General features: G+C 45.6%; 1 protein-coding gene across 1 annotated transcript in view; it reads left to right on the top strand.

Annotated features, from left to right (window-relative positions):
* Positions 1 to 14,900, top strand: part of LOC306941884 (pleckstrin homology domain-containing family G member 3-like) — a 52,194-nt gene extending 37,294 nt beyond the window's left edge. The window contains exons 10-19 of the mRNA XM_079527524.1: positions 56 to 148; positions 393 to 470; positions 592 to 625; positions 884 to 976; positions 5,019 to 5,051; positions 7,202 to 7,275; positions 7,774 to 8,166; positions 9,595 to 9,711; positions 11,270 to 12,779; positions 13,213 to 14,900. Coding sequence (XP_079383650.1) covers positions 56 to 148; positions 393 to 470; positions 592 to 625; positions 884 to 976; positions 5,019 to 5,051; positions 7,202 to 7,275; positions 7,774 to 8,166; positions 9,595 to 9,711; positions 11,270 to 12,779; positions 13,213 to 13,991 — 3,204 coding nt within the window. The 3' untranslated portion in view covers positions 13,992 to 14,900. The remainder of the gene's footprint in view (positions 1 to 55; positions 149 to 392; positions 471 to 591; positions 626 to 883; positions 977 to 5,018; positions 5,052 to 7,201; positions 7,276 to 7,773; positions 8,167 to 9,594; positions 9,712 to 11,269; positions 12,780 to 13,212) is intronic.
* The last annotated feature ends 769 nt before the right edge of the window (positions 14,901 to 15,669 follow it).

Here is a 15,669-nt window from a genome sequence, read left to right as displayed (position 1 = left end):
CCCCCAGAATGGTTCAAGTGATTAAAATGTTAATTCTAAAAAATTCTAATTGCAGTGCTCCACCCTCATGCTGCTTGATGGTGCAAAGGACCCCCTGTTGTTCAGCGTCCTCCACTTCAAACACCCCAAGCAACCACACACTGTGCAGGTAAATGTCCTCTCTGGTTCCGCCACCTATCTGCCTGTTTCAATAGCCATGCCTAAACTAGAAAAACATTTAAGTGCAGGTGGGTGACATAGATTGTATAATCTTGTTGACATACAATCAAACCTACAGGAACCCACGCAGCAAAGAGACATTGATGGGCAATGTATCATTCTCTGTAAGCATGCAGCATGCATGCTGTGTAACTAAGGGACTATTTCTAGCAGACAAATCCTTTTTGTTGCAGGCCAAGTCCGTTGAAGAGAAGCGTCTGTGGGCCCATCACATTAAAAGACTCATTCTGGAGAACCATCCTCCACAGAAGGTAAACAGTGGCCTTCTTACAGGCATTCGATCTTATTAATCAACACTCTTTATGTATAAATCTCTGTATTTTTATAGTATTACTCTATTCTGTTTCTTATGCTATTCTTTTTTTCTTTTAGGAAAAAGAATCCTTCCTGGAAATGAATTCTGTCTGTGAGTATTCCAAGTAGTAACCTTTGGACAAATGTAACTGCTGTCTCCACAGCAACCAAAAAATATGCAGTAATTGAAAAGCAGCATGAATACTATTTCCACTACTTCTTAAACGAATGTTGTCTTGTAGATTGGCTGGGGATACAAATCTCAAATTTCTCTTTTGGGTCTCAAGCTAAAGTGTTTGGGAACCATAGTGGATAAAATTATTTTGTTATTACTGTTCTGAGTGAAATGCTGTGTCGCCTCGCTGCCCAGACGCAGGGAAGTTTCACTGCAGTCCAGAGGGGCTGAAGAAAGCGGAAGCTGAAGACTTTCGTCTGGCGGGCCGAAATGGCCGGAGGAGATCAGGTGAGAGACACCCCCTAGTCAGTCTGGCATGCACTTGCTCTCCCTCCATCCCAGAATGATGGAGAATGATCAGGGCTACATATTGAGTCGCATTTTACCACCATCTTTGGATATGGTGCTTCTGAAAACATGTGTGTTGATTTGGGTTAAGTGTCTGTATTTATTACCAAAGCACTGATCACAATGAAGTTTTAACCGCTTACGTTTTTTAAATTGCAGAAAACATCAGATCAAAAGTTATTATTTGTAGTCTAGCTTTGAGGGTTTGTTTAAACACAAACATTGAAGACAAAAGTACTGTAAACACAAACATTGAAGACAAAAGTGAGGACGCAAATTGTGATTGGCCAGAATGAGATGATGTATGATGATAAGGGCGCCCCTCACTTCACACGGGGTGATTGTTTTCTTTTTTACAATGCTCAGCTATAATCAGATGGCCAAATTAGAGATGAGATTGAAAGTGGTACTGCCAAAAGATTAATCAGAGAATACTCCACCTACTGGCAAAACAACGTCTGGAGCCCTGATCTTTGCCATAGAATCATGATTATATTATATTATATGTGTAAAATAGAGTCTATGAACCTTCCTCAGCACCCCAGTAGCACCCAGCGAAATCACAAAATCCCGCGAGATCGCCGGAATCCCGCGAGATCACGCGACCTCACATGATCACTTAATACAGGAAGAGACTGACAGAAACGTTTGTGCAGTAAAGACTTGTAGTCAAGGGGCCAGTGAGGCTATTCAACGTTGAAGGTCTGGGCCCTAGTGGTAGGAGGAGGGACTACAGGCGGACCCGTGGATTCATGACCGGGAAACCCCGTGCAGCTGGGCTTTAACATTGAGCGCTCGGTTGCATACGTCACCCCGGACCTCAAAGTTGAGGTCCGGAGGAGGTACTTCCGGCAGTCTTCCGGGTGCTTCAAAACGCCACTGAGCAACTTCATCGAAATGAATAGCTTGGGGGCTAGTGCTCCAGTTCGGTCTCTATCCTTTATATACTCTATGCTTGTAGTCCCTCTGACAAGTATAATGGTTTGTTGTGTGTAATTAGCCTTGTTCCAGTCTCGAATTCAGTGGGTTCTATCATTCTATGTGTGCGTTACTGAACTAAAAGTAAGTGCACTTTATGTTGTTCAGTTGAGACTTTATAAGTTAGTTAAGAATGAGTGAATTCCTTTCTAATGCTATACATGCTAATACCAGCAGAGCTACATAGAGCAATGTTTGTGATATTCCACTTCAGCAGTGGGAGTTATTAAATACTGCATATCTTCTCCTTATGTCCCATAATATGGCAGCAAGTCCTGCTAAGGTCCTCAGCCTCAGCCTCCAGAGCCTCCTCCAGAGGAGGCACTCGTCACCTCGGGCCCCTTCTCTGAAATCAGTGGGAAGGGTACAGCCGAGCCCCGACGTACACCATCATGCGTTCTGTCTCTGAGGTAGTGAGAGACCAACAGAGAACCCCTCCTTGACAGTCATGGCCGAGCTCCCCTTTTCTCAGTTAAACATCCAAAACCTCCCAGTCCATTCTTCACCTCCACAACTGAGCCGAGCATCGTCCCTGCATGAATACCCGAACTACATGCTCAGTAATACTGCACCCCATACCAAAACGTCCACCAGCTTCAGGCAGCTGCAACCACTCACAGAGAGCATCGACCAACGTCCGCATTCCCAAGCAACTTGTCACACATCTACCGCACACGGAGATATGCAAGCCCATCACAATGACACAATCCCAGATACACCTTTCCCAACTACCACCATCTGACCCTGCTTCATGCCCCAAGTCGACCTGATGCCCCAGTTTACGGCCCCTTCCATACATGCCACAATGTGGAAGGTCCAACGTTTCCCGACTTCACGAAGGAAGACCGGGCACAGTACGTGGAGCTCCGAATGTCACTGAATAATCTCCTCCATGAAAGGCAGTCCGAGCAGTACAAGTATTCTCTCCTCCTGAAGCATGTGAAAGCCCAAAATGCCCACAGACTCGTCCTTGCTTATGCTGAGTCCTCCCAGCCCTACACTAATGCTCTACAGGCACTGGACAAAAGGTACGGGCGACCCTACCAATTTGTTCTCAAGGAAATCGAGGCTCTGGAGAACTCGCCTCTAATCCAGGCAGGAGACGAACAAGCCTTCGATGAATTCTCCCTTCGAGTGCAGGCCCTTGTGGGCATGTTGAAAGCCCTCAAAGATGATGGTAAGGAAGAGCTGTATAGCGGCTCAAACGTTAAGCGCCTACTGAACAGGTTACCCCGAGACCAACAGCAACAATTCAGAAGACAACACAACCTCCTATATCAGGCAGAACATCCCTCCTAGAGTTTGCAGATTGGCTGCAGTTCGAATCTGAATGCATGGAGTTTGACCCAACAGACCCCCCAGATAAGAGACCACAAACCAGCACGGCATTCCCAAAGTAGAACAACTACCATCATGCATGGAGTGGCGGAATCTCCCCTGCCATCACCACCTGACTCACCAAAGTGGCAGAGCAAAGGAAAGGTGTTCTGCCCTTACTGCAATAACACAGCCCATTATCTAAGTCAATGCACCGACTTTGCATCCCTCTACAAAGACCAGGTCGTCAGCTGGATCAAAGCGAACAAACGGTGCTGGAGATGTGCCAGAGAGCACACGTCGAAGGCCTGTGACCTAAAGAAGCCTTGCCGTATCTGCGGTAGAAGACATCTTTCAGCTTTACATGATCAACAGTGAGACACACCACAGGAAAACACAGCCGTGTACAGTGCCAGCTCAGAGCCGCTGCATCTAGATCAACCTCACCGTAACAGCAGAGTGTTCCTAAAAATCGCCAAAGTCATCCTTCGCTACAACCAGAGAATGTTCGAGACCTACGCAATCCTAGACGACGGTTCAGAGCGAACCCTTCTGCTCCCTACTGCTGCCCAGCACCTTGGACTGCAAGGAAAGTCAGAGGATCTCAAACTGCGGACCGTGCATCAAGAGATTAAGACGCTGCATGGTACCTCGGTGGGCTTCTCTATATCATCAGTGAGTCAGCCACACCAGAGATTCCCTATCCAAGGCGCCTTCACTGCCGACCACCTGAGTTTAGCAGAATATACATACCCAGTGTCTGCACTGCAAGAGAAATATCGCCATCTCCAAGGACTTCCCTTACCTCCTCTCCACAAGGCATGCCCCATGCTGCTAATCGGGTCAGACCACTCAAATCTTATTGTCCCTATCGAGCCAGTCCGTTTGGGCACACCTGGAGGTCCGGTAGCAGTAAGAACCGTTCTCGGTTGGACCCTACAGGGCTCAGAAACATGGTCCGAGCTGCCTGCCACAGAAGACCCAGTAGAGCTCCTAGAGACCAGGTTCTGCGGACTGATCAAAGTTGATCCTCCCATGGTAGAAGTTCCGCAGTGCTCAACAGCCGAGTCCTTGGTGGAAGCCAACCACAGCCCTCAAGACGGGGCGGCATACCAGGCAAGCACTCCCTACGCCTCAGACTACCAGACAGCAGAAACCAACATACCACAACAAGCACAGATGGAGAGTTCTGAGGATCGCCGAAATCCCGCGAGATCACGCAACCTCACATGATCATGATCAATTCCTGTTCTGTTCTTTGTCTATATAGAAGTGTCTATTTGTACGTCTCTAAATGTTTTGATGAATTGAACATGGTGGACCCTCTTGTAAACAAGTGTAATGCTTAATTGGGTCGTCCACTCACAGTTAACAGCCTTTGTATTGAGTTTGTGCTTGAAATGTACTGTAATTCTGCAAACTGTTAATAAATATTTCAATCAATCAATCAATCACTTAATACAGGAAGAGACTGACAAGTCAAGATACTGTGTTCCCTTCTAGACCACATTTCTACCCCCACCTAAATCCTCAATAAAACGGGCTAAAGGCCAAAGACTGTTCCCTGTGTGTTCTTACCGACACTCTGTGGCGACGACCACCCCACCTGAACACCCTACACCCAGTTTGTCACTAACGATATGTGACTTATTTGCGTATCTTTTGATTCTTTCCCCCACTTTTTTAGAACCAACGAAGCAGATCACAAGGCCTACAAAACGTGAGTACTGTACATACACGTTTTCCCCCCATTATTGTCTCCACCAGGCCGAAGGCATGGGGAGAGAGTATGTTTTGCACTCCGTCCGTGTGTGTGTCCGTCCTTCCGTCCGTCCGTTACCAGCTAATCTCCGGCACCGTTAACCCAGTCGATGCCAAACTTTGCGCACACACTCCCTGGATGCCAACGATGAACCTCTGCCCCACATTTTCCAGAACGGCCATGAGGCAGCTTTTCACATTTTTTACCTAAAACTGCACCGATCTGCGTGAAACGTTGCATGCACACTCCCTAGAGGCCAAGGACAAACCTTTGACCTGCATTTTCCGCATCTGCCTTTTATAGCGCCACCAGGAGGCCGACTTTAGTAAAACACATTTTTTGATATTACTCCTCCAGATTCTGTCCAAAAATCTCACAAATCGTTACACAGTATCTCTATGGTCATGTGCTCAAGTCGGATCTGTCCGATATTTCATATTCCATCCTAATTGGCTATAATTGGCTTTCACAGTTTGCAAGATTGCCCCGTTTTGAACAAAAGCCTCAAATCATGAACGCAGCGTGCAATTTACGTGAAATCTTTCACACATTTTCTTACTAGGCTGAGGAATATATCCCACCCTTTTCACAGTGGCCTGTTATAGCGCCACCAACAGGTTTATTTTTGCAAAACTGCCAGTACCCATAACTTGTGTACTGGCAGTGAGCTGGTAGTGTACTTATAGTGTACTGGTAGTGTACTGCCTAGTAGTCTACTGGTAGTTACACCACTAGGCTATTGGTTGTACTGGTATTGCTGGGGTCTAGTAAGCCTAGTTTCCCCCTCCGCCCCTTACTCGGTCTCCAATGCAATTCTCCTTTGTTCTGCCTCAAGGACTCCTAAAAAAAAGGATCAAAAGACACACGTGCACATACACACTTATGTAGCCTCCTCCATAATGAAGTGACTGATATATCGCAAGGCACATGACATTCAATCCATCTCATTCTGCCTCCTTGTCAGATCTGCATCCCGCCGCCCTCTCCTATCATCTCATTAATTGACTCTCAACCTTTTTGAATTTCAAGCACCGTTTGATATGCATCAGGCCACGGACCCTTTAACCCATTCTGGGCGGGAACCCCTTTTGGTGTTAGCATTATGTTATGCTTTAGCTATTGAAAAATAGCAGATCTACTTGTAGGTCTGCTATTTAAAAAAAAAAGAACCACTGATGGCTTTTTCAGAAAACTGTCTGAAGACATTTTTAGAATCTGATCTCAGGTCAAAATGGGTTAAATCTCTGAGACCACAATATGCACTGTAAAATCCTCAATCCTCATGGAACCAAATGGACCCGTACGGGTCCATTTGGTTCCATCTGTACACTCTCAGAGTTACAGACCTGTAAGTGTCCATTTGGACTCCTGGGGGTCCCCGGGGGGCGACGTTGAGAACCAACGTTCTAATTGGTCATTATAAAAGAAGAGAACCTGTGTTCTCCTCCAGAGCGCCCGCTGCATGTGCTCCCAGTCCAGATTTTAACCCATAATAATGAAGATTTAATTTTCTTCTGACAAATCCATCCCCTCCGCCCACTCGCCCATCCTGAAGGGGGGGAGTCGGTCATTGAGTCCCGGCTAATCGCATCACGGCCAGCTCGACAGAAGGATGTTCCTCTTTTTGTTATTTATCTTATCGGAACTTCCTCTTGACGTGCATGCGCCAGATAAAAGGCTGCTACACCGATCACTGCCTGTGGAGATGCAGGGAGAGATAGACAGACGGTTAAAGCGAGACAGCACTGGCCACGATAACAGAATAAAAGTTCATGGAACGTCCATGTGCTTTATTGATGTGGCGGGGTCCCCCAGTGCTCAATCCTTGGCCCATGCCGTTTTTCCTCTCTACACCAAATTCCTTGGGGAAAATTGCCGCCCTACAAGCTCACAGCACGTCACATTTGCCACAGGTTGTGAGCTTGTAGATCGGTTATTTTTGCAGAATGTTCTTCTATTATGACATGCCCACTTGCCCAGAATAGGGATGCTATAATAAGGTTATTAATTAATCACTTTTTTTGTTCTTATCTTCCGTGAAATGGGACATGACAACATTCTCTTTTCATTTCTCTCCCCCTCTTCTCTCTATCTCATTCATCATGCAGGCATTTTAACGGTAAGCATCCGTGTGTGTGTGTGTGTGTGTGTGTGTGTGTGTGTGTGTGTGTGTGTGTGTGTGTGTGTGTGTGTGTGTGTGTGTGTGTGTGTGTGTGTGTGTGTGTGTGTGTGTGTGTGTGTGTGTGTGTGTGTGTGTGTGTGTGTGTGTGTGTGTGTGTGTGTGTGTGTGTGTGTGTGTGTGTGTGTGTGTCCGTCCTCATGTGCTGCAAAGCACTGATTGCATTCAGCATGTTGTGGAAACATGCAGCTCAACCAGGTTTGACTCAGCAGTTCAAACTTCATTTCTTTTTGCAAAAAGAAAGTGCAAAGCTAAGCTTCACTAGAACAGCGCTTTGTGTTTTCCCCTGAACCGGAGGAGTTTTCAGGTCTGCTGGCACTGTGAACGGAGATGTGATTTGTTTGCCGCAAAATGGGCACATCACGGAATGACCTGATTTTAAGATTTTTCAAATATGACCTCACGCAGCTTTTTTGTGATTCTATCTGTCTTCAAAAGCACCGCTCTGGCTATGCCCTCACATTAACCACCACCCCACATCTTTGTGACTTCACGCTACAGCACTCAGACAGTGAGGGTGCACTGCTGGGGGAGAGGCGCTCCCTCCAGCCAGCTTCTAGTGTCAGTACACTGGCCTCCAGTCTAGGCGATCCTGAGGCTTCTGAAAGGCCTTGCATGGAGGAGGAGGAGGAGGAGGAGGAGGAGGATCTACTCGGCTCCAGCAGGGACTCTTCGGCGCAGCTGAGTCCTTGCGACAGTGACCCTAAACTGGGCTCTTTGCCCAGAGAGGGTGGGTTGGCGCTGGAGAAGGAGGCAAAAGAGGAGGAAGAGAGTAACAAGGAGGATTTACTAATGGGAGACGACCAGGTAGCCGACTTTGCCAGCTCCATGCTGGCGGCCATCTCGTGCTGGCACTATAGGGCGAGGGCTTTGCTTTCTGCTCACTTCACAACGGTGAGGCTAGGCTCTCTGCCACACAGCTGGTTTCTCATCTTCTGCTCTCAACTCCTCCGGCTCGACAGTCAGCTCTCCTCTCCAGGGTTCGATTTGTGAAAAATTAAAACGGAGGGGGACGACATTTTCTTAACTACTTAAGTCCTAAATACTTCTTCCAACGACAAATAGCCAATCTACAAGCTCAGAAAGTGCTCCATCACATTATGAGTATGTAGATCAATTATTTTTGACACGTTTTCACAAATTTGGAAAATGTGCCCAAAAAAAGAGTTAATTTGAATCATTTACATGTATGCAATTGTGATATTATCGACAATGATCACCCCCCAGCAAATCGAACCCTGCGATGGCCTCTTCTCTCAATGTAATTTTCCTCTCTCGTACTTTCAGCCCATTCTTCCCCTTTCTATGTATCTCTTTCTCTCACTTTTCCTCTTCCTCTCATTTCCCTCTGTCCCTCCTCCCAAAAAAACCCCCATCCATCAACAACTACCACCGTTTGCCGTGCACGTGGAATGACTCTCTTTCCCACCGTAATCATTGTCAATGCATGGACTGATCACACCATAATCAATGCATGGACTGACAAGCTCCTCCCAGCATGCTAACGACAACCTGCATGTTCATCACGACAACGTCACCATTCCATCCTCCTGGTGCATGTGGAGTTTGGCCACGTCATTTTGCCTCGGTGGTGGACGATACCACGCAATGCATGCCGTGTTCCCGATGTATGCATGAGTTTTTGTTTTCAACCATGTCCCATTCACAATGCAGCGTATTCCGTCATGCATCTGAATTTGATTTGGATCGTGGTGTTGAAAGGATGAATGAGCACATTTGCATTAGAACAACTGATTTAATGTGCCCTCAGAAAGTGATATTTGATATCAAGGGTTAATGTAGTCAACTAGCCATCTAATTATACCAACATTGTAACAGCCATTGCTTTGGTCTTTCATTATCACATTTATCTTTTGAATATTCCTAATCGAGAAGTCTTTGTTTAAGCCGACGGTCATAATTCTTACTGTGTTTGAATATAAACGAATGCATGTAATTTCAACAGAAATAATATTATCCCTGTTGCTGAATATAATTTACCTCACAGCCTCATAGTACCCATAAAAGCGATGGTTCTCAAACATTTAAATTTCAAGGACCCCCAGTTTGATATGGATTAGGCCACAGCCCCCCATAACTCGGGGAGTTTTTACAAATGGAACCAACCAAATGGACTTGTAAGGGTCCATTTTGGTTCCATTTGTGCACTCAGACCCGTAAGGGTCCATTTCGTTCCTAACTATCAATCTTTAAGCTGTAGGACGCCTGGCGGTCCCCAGACCCCACTTTGAGAATCACTGCCTAAGAGGATAAAAAAGGAGAAGGAAAAACACCGTTTCATCTGGAGACTTGCTCTTTCAGGCTGATCAGAACGGCGATGCTGCAGGACTGAGGACCACCCAGCGAGAGGAGTTGGAAACGTCTCCCCAGGAGGAGCAGCCTGGAGACCAGGCTAAAGAAGAGGCCCCCAACAGCCAGGTATATTCATTAAAAAGCCACTGTGCCGTTTTTAGACATTGAATTCCACACATCGGGTGGAGTATTATTGCATTTCATGGTGTTCTCTCCATCTAGAGCAGTGGAAAGACGGACCAGAGTGACGTCTTTGGGGTACTCTGACTTGCTCGCTCTAGAGCAGGACCAATTTTTTTGGTTCAGTGTTCCCAGTGGGAATCGAACCCAGGACCTAGCTGCAGGGACAGCGCTACAGACTATACGCCACTGTCTCCCCAAATCATGCTTTTCATTTTTCATGGTTTTCCACGATAAAAAGCTTGCAATGCTTTCACGCCGCATTGGGAGCTTGTAGATCTGCCATTTCCACTAGTTTGTGACCTGGGCAAAACCTACATCTAATTTCTCTTTTGGGTCTTGAGCTAAAAGGTTTGGGAACGACCGCTCTAGACTAGAGGCACAGAGCATTTGAAAAAACTTCCACCTGATACGAATAAGAACTTCTGATGTCTAAAAGTGGCTACCCATGTCCACACAGTCTGGTTTCAAGGCTTTGATGTTACGTGTGACGTGTGATTACCGCGTCAAAGGACCGCCATCCACCCGCTAATTACAGCGTCAAAGGACAGCCATCCGCCCACATTGCCCTCAGGTGCATGTGTGTGTGTGTGTGTGTGTGTGTGTGTGTGTGTGTGTGTGCGCAATGCATTGAATTACATTCAATCAATCAATCAATCCTTTATTTCAGACCCAGGGAGATCCATATCACAGATAAAATACATACATAACAGTATTAAAACACATACTGTATAGTAGAAAAGAAAGAAAAAACAAATATTCGTATTGCTTAAGTTTGTTATTTATGTCATGTTGTCTCTGAGAATATGCAAGCAGTTACTAGCCTAATGGTCTTGACTACCAAATTCAACACTTTGAGGCCTGGAAATGTCCTACTGAGTAGGTAACCCCGACTACGACCTAGGTATTTATAGCATGGTCTATTTATGTCAAACAGTGCCCGAGGCACCTGGAAATTAGAATGCTCCCTGGCCCGTGCTGGTGCCCTGTGGGTAGTATACTCCCCTTGAGAAGAGACAGATTTTCTTAGATTTGATGTTTTATTTATATTCTAGTACTGCAGGGTGCTCAGTGAGACAGAGTTTGCATCCAAATAAAGTATGACAGGTTGTTATTGTCCCTCCCTAGCTGCAGCTTGCAAATAACCTCCGTCAGGGTTACGCACACATGCACACCAGTTGGAAATTAGGCTAGATTAATGGCAGACCAGACATGTTAGTGTCTGAAACTGCCACATTCACCACGATAACGGATATGGGGCCAGGGAGGAATTATTGGCGATCAAACTGAAAATGGGTTCGGAATGCCGTCGTTATGCTTTGATGATGTAATGCATAACAGGACCATAAAATGTAACTGCGGAGGACACCGTAGTAGGCTGTAAAACATGCGTCATAAAACTTGGTCCATTAGCTTCAATGGGAATGGCGAACGCTCATGATTACCTGATCACAATGTCTATTTCATATCATAACATGATTTCCTTTACCAATTCTGTTCCTAGGTCAACGTAGAGGAGCTGATCACTTTCGCAGAGGAAAACGGGCAGATGGAGGAGGACTCCACCCAATGTCCCCAGTCAGCCGTCTCCCCTAGTCCGCCCCCCGAACAGCCAGACGGTGCATCTCCAGGACCGGAGGAGAATTGCTCAAGAGGAACTGGAGAAGAAGTAGAGAGTGAATCTTCTAGTCTGCAAGCAGACGACAGCAGTATCCTGACGAACGGGGAGTTCTCAGAGGAGGATGAGGATGTGGGTTCTAATGGGAAGAGCTTTCTGCCTCCTCCTGTCCTGGACCAGGCCAGTGTGATCACAGAGCACTTTGAAACCAGACTGCTGTGCCTGGAGACTCCAGTGACGGAGGACCAACCCCAACCAGACAGGCAGTCCCCCGACACCGAACCCCCCCACCACATGGAGCTCCAGGAACAGACCCAGGTCAGCCCTTGCCCAGAATCCCAGCAACTCCCAGATGCTACACCCTCAACGCCAGCCCAGGAACCTGGCCCGACACCCCCCACTGATGCGGAGCGCACGTCTACTCTTTCCAAACTGGACCGCCTGCTCATTCACAAGATCCGGAGTTACTATGAGTATGCTGAGAATCAAGATGCTAATTTCAGCATCAAGCGCAGGGAAAGTCTCTCTTATATTCCAGCCGGTCTTGTTCAGCACCTGAGTAGACAGCTTAATGGGGTTCCTCAGGACCAGCCTGTCCAGGTTCACAGGAAAGGCTCGTCTCATTCTCATAACAGACCCACATCCTGGTCTGTGTTTGACCTTCCCGGGTTAGAAAAGAGCCCGACTGAAACTCATCATAAGCTTGAACCAAATAGTCCAAAGACTGAACCTCGTCATAGACTTGAACCTCAAAGGCCAGAGGCTAAAGCTCAGACCCAGTGTGTCATTGACACCTCTACGACAGATGAAGTGTTCAGACCATCTTCAGAAATGGTCAAAGTTTGGCAGGAGATGGAGACGGAGATGGAGACGGAGATGGAGACGGAGATGGAGATAAATGGTAGCCTTGAGGAGAACCAAGAAGTCCAACAGAATGTGGAGGAACAATCAAATGATTCTATGATACGGGTGAGCCAGCAGGGGCCGAACATGTCACATACCTCAGATGTGAAGACCAGGGAAGAATCGCTAAGTATTTCGGAAGAGTCCGAAATGGACATTGTTACAGAAGATTTTTCACCTACTTCACCTTCTCCAGCTAGGGATGAGGAATCCACGCAGGATTCATGGCTGAATAATAAAGGGTCCCAAGAAAGGTTTTCCCGGGCTCCACTACCCAGGATCATTAGCCTTCGATCGGGCATAGAAGAGGAGCACATCATACAGGACATGGGAAAGATGAGGAACAAGGTGTTTCAGCTGGCCCGGCAATACAGCCAACGCATCAAAAACAACAGGCCTGTCATCAGACAGAGGAACCGAGAGCGTGAGAATCACCGCAGCACCCAAAACATGCCCGCTGTGCATGAAGAGAAGACGCAGTGGAGAGACAAGTGTGAGTGAGTTATGTCCAAAAGGTTTACCTTTTACTGTCTTCTGGTGCCAGTTTTATATCAAGTAATCGAGATCATCAAAAACTTTATCAAAAAACATCTTAGTTTGGTTTAGTGAATAAAGTCTTAACATAAACGATATACAATATCACCAAAATGCTTGTCTTTTTTAATATTATAACATGAAATGTGTGTTTTGACTGATACGGACAGTATTACACGTGTGCGTTAATATAGGTAACTTGTAATGAGCATTTAACATCATTTTTACTTTATTTACCATTCAAATTAATTGCATAGATTAAACGGAGTAATCAAAAAAATATTGACAATTCTGGATGAAATCAATAATGGTAATATAATAATTAGTTGCAACCCTACAATCATCCAATAGAAACTTGTCCAACCTGTATCTTCCTCTGTGTATAAATGCAGGTAAAGCCAACCTGAGACTGCCCTTGAACACTTATGATCAGGTGACCATCCATGAACTACGTTCGCCAAGCCCGGGCCAGACCCCAAGTTCTGGGGCCAGCTCCCGGGTCACCTCCCCCTGTCCCCCCCTGGCTACCAGCCCCCACAGCCCACTTCAGTCAGAGACCATACATTGGCCAGACGTGCACGAGCTGCGCTTCAAATACACCCGCCATAGGCTGGACCCAGGGGCCTCCGACCACTCAAGAGTGGGATCTAGCTCATCTAACCCAGAGCAGATGCTAGACTGTTGCACTGAGATGTCCAGTAGGTCATTGTGTATCCCTGCTGACTACATATCCAGCTGCAACGGCGTCCCTGACCCCCACACAGTTTTGACGGACCATCCCTACATGCCACATGGCAGCCATGTGGAACAAGATGGCTCCCAGCCTCCGTTGTGCAGCTGGAGCTCCTTGGATCACATGTTCGGGACTCTGCCTCTGCATGAGGTGCAGAACCTTCCAGATCCTGTACGGACCTGCAACATGGACGGACAGGCCACTCTGCATGATGAAAATAAGGTCATCATAGTGGAAAGGGTTTCCGGAGACAAGCGAGGGGATGGAGGGATGATGCACAGAGAGCAGGAATTAATGTCAAGAGGAAATGTCAAACTGCTCCATGATGGATTAGACTGTGCCGAAAGTTCTGCTGCACTGAATTCAGGAAAGAAAATGGAGAGCAACCTAGTTAGGAACTTACGGGAGAAGTTTCAGAGCTTGAGCTCTGGCTTGTGAACACTTGAATTGTGTAAAATTTATATTTTTTATAATTATCATCAAATGAATATGAATAATGACCACCATGCCATGATCATGGAGGTCTTTGCTAGTAATACTGGTAACTTTGTATTTTCACATTTCTCCTATCTGCACAATAATTTCCTGTTAATTTAAAGGACACTGGGTGATATAACGCTTTGTCAGTTCAAATGTACTATACAAGGGATATTATGGGTGATCAGTCAAGGCCATGGTGGGAAAGCATGACTCTGAAAATGTGTAAATGCAATATTTGTATATTGGGTTTTTTTTTGTCTACACTGTACTATACAATGTTTATTTAGAAATGTATACACATACAGTAGTCTGGACTCTTGTGTTCCATACGGCAATATACATTTTGAAGGTATACCTGTACAGGTCCACATTCTAAGTTACGTAATTATATTTTGTTTTTGTGCACTGCTGTTCCACCCACTGTTAGCGACTTCTTGGTGGACACTGAAATTATATGTAAACTGTCACGTAATTTGGGAGGAAAACAACACGATTGACAGGTGACAAACATGTGTCTCTCTCTATAAAAGATTTCTGCAGTCTTTGTTATTGGGAGGGTGTCACTATTCACAAAAGCTCCTCACAGTTTGAACCATTGACCAAAGAGTTTGTTGCCCCTTGGCTGAGTATTAATTGGTGTGTTTACAGCACTATCTGGCTCCCACATCTCGCTGCTTCTTAAGAGGTTTCCATAACGTCACTGGAGCTTTTTCCCCTCAACGTGTTGTATATTTTCTTCAATGTTATTTATGAAATTGTATATTTGAATAGATTGATAGCTTCCCCTTATGTTTCCATTCCAGAAAAAGAATAGATTATCGTTTCATACTTGAAAGCTGCATTTTCAAATAAAAGCAGAAATGTCAATTATGCCTGCAAGTTCCATTTGTAGCCTGCCACAAATCAATTTAGATCACATCAATATTTGCTTGTTAACTGCACACACGCAGCAGTGCTCTAGCCAATCAGTGACAGTGAGCAGCATCTGAAAACGCATCAGTACAACTTCCGGAGAACATTGGAAGAAGAGGAATGAATGATGAATGAAAAAGGAGACAATGGTCATGAAAGATCTGATTATTACTGATATGCGATATTACCGAGTATATAGCATGTGTTAGGCCAGGAATAGGTTTATGCTGTATGGCATTCCAACAGTAGAACAACTAACAAGCTATAATAAATGGATCCACGTCATGTAAGAACATATACTTTACTTTACACCAGTGGTTCTCAATCTTTTCAGGCCATGACCCCCCAATATAATATATGAACTGAGGACCACCCCACCCTGACAAGCACTTTAAATGTAGGAGTTGAGGCATTGCATATCATTTGGCGTTGTGAGCTTGTAAATCATCAATTTTCATTTTTTTTGCCTCTTATTATTATTTGTCAATTTGGCCAATGTTTGACCAGTTTGTATAGTTTGTTGATTACTTTTTAAAAAGGATCTTAAAAGTCCTTAAATTGACACTTTACTGTCATCTAAATTATGTGGTGAGCTACAGGTTAAGAACCACTCGTTTAGACCACTGTTTACCAAACACTGGGTCGGGACCCATTTGTGGGTCGCAGACTCATTTCAGTGGGTAACGAGTGAATATCCCATTTTTGCCCCTCCTATACACAGGTT

Source organism: Electrona antarctica (genome assembly GCF_951216825.1).
Source record: "Electrona antarctica genome assembly, chromosome: 18".
Classification (NCBI taxonomy): Eukaryota; Metazoa; Chordata; class Actinopteri; order Myctophiformes; family Myctophidae; genus Electrona; species Electrona antarctica.
This window is presented reverse-complemented; position numbering and strand designations above follow the sequence as displayed.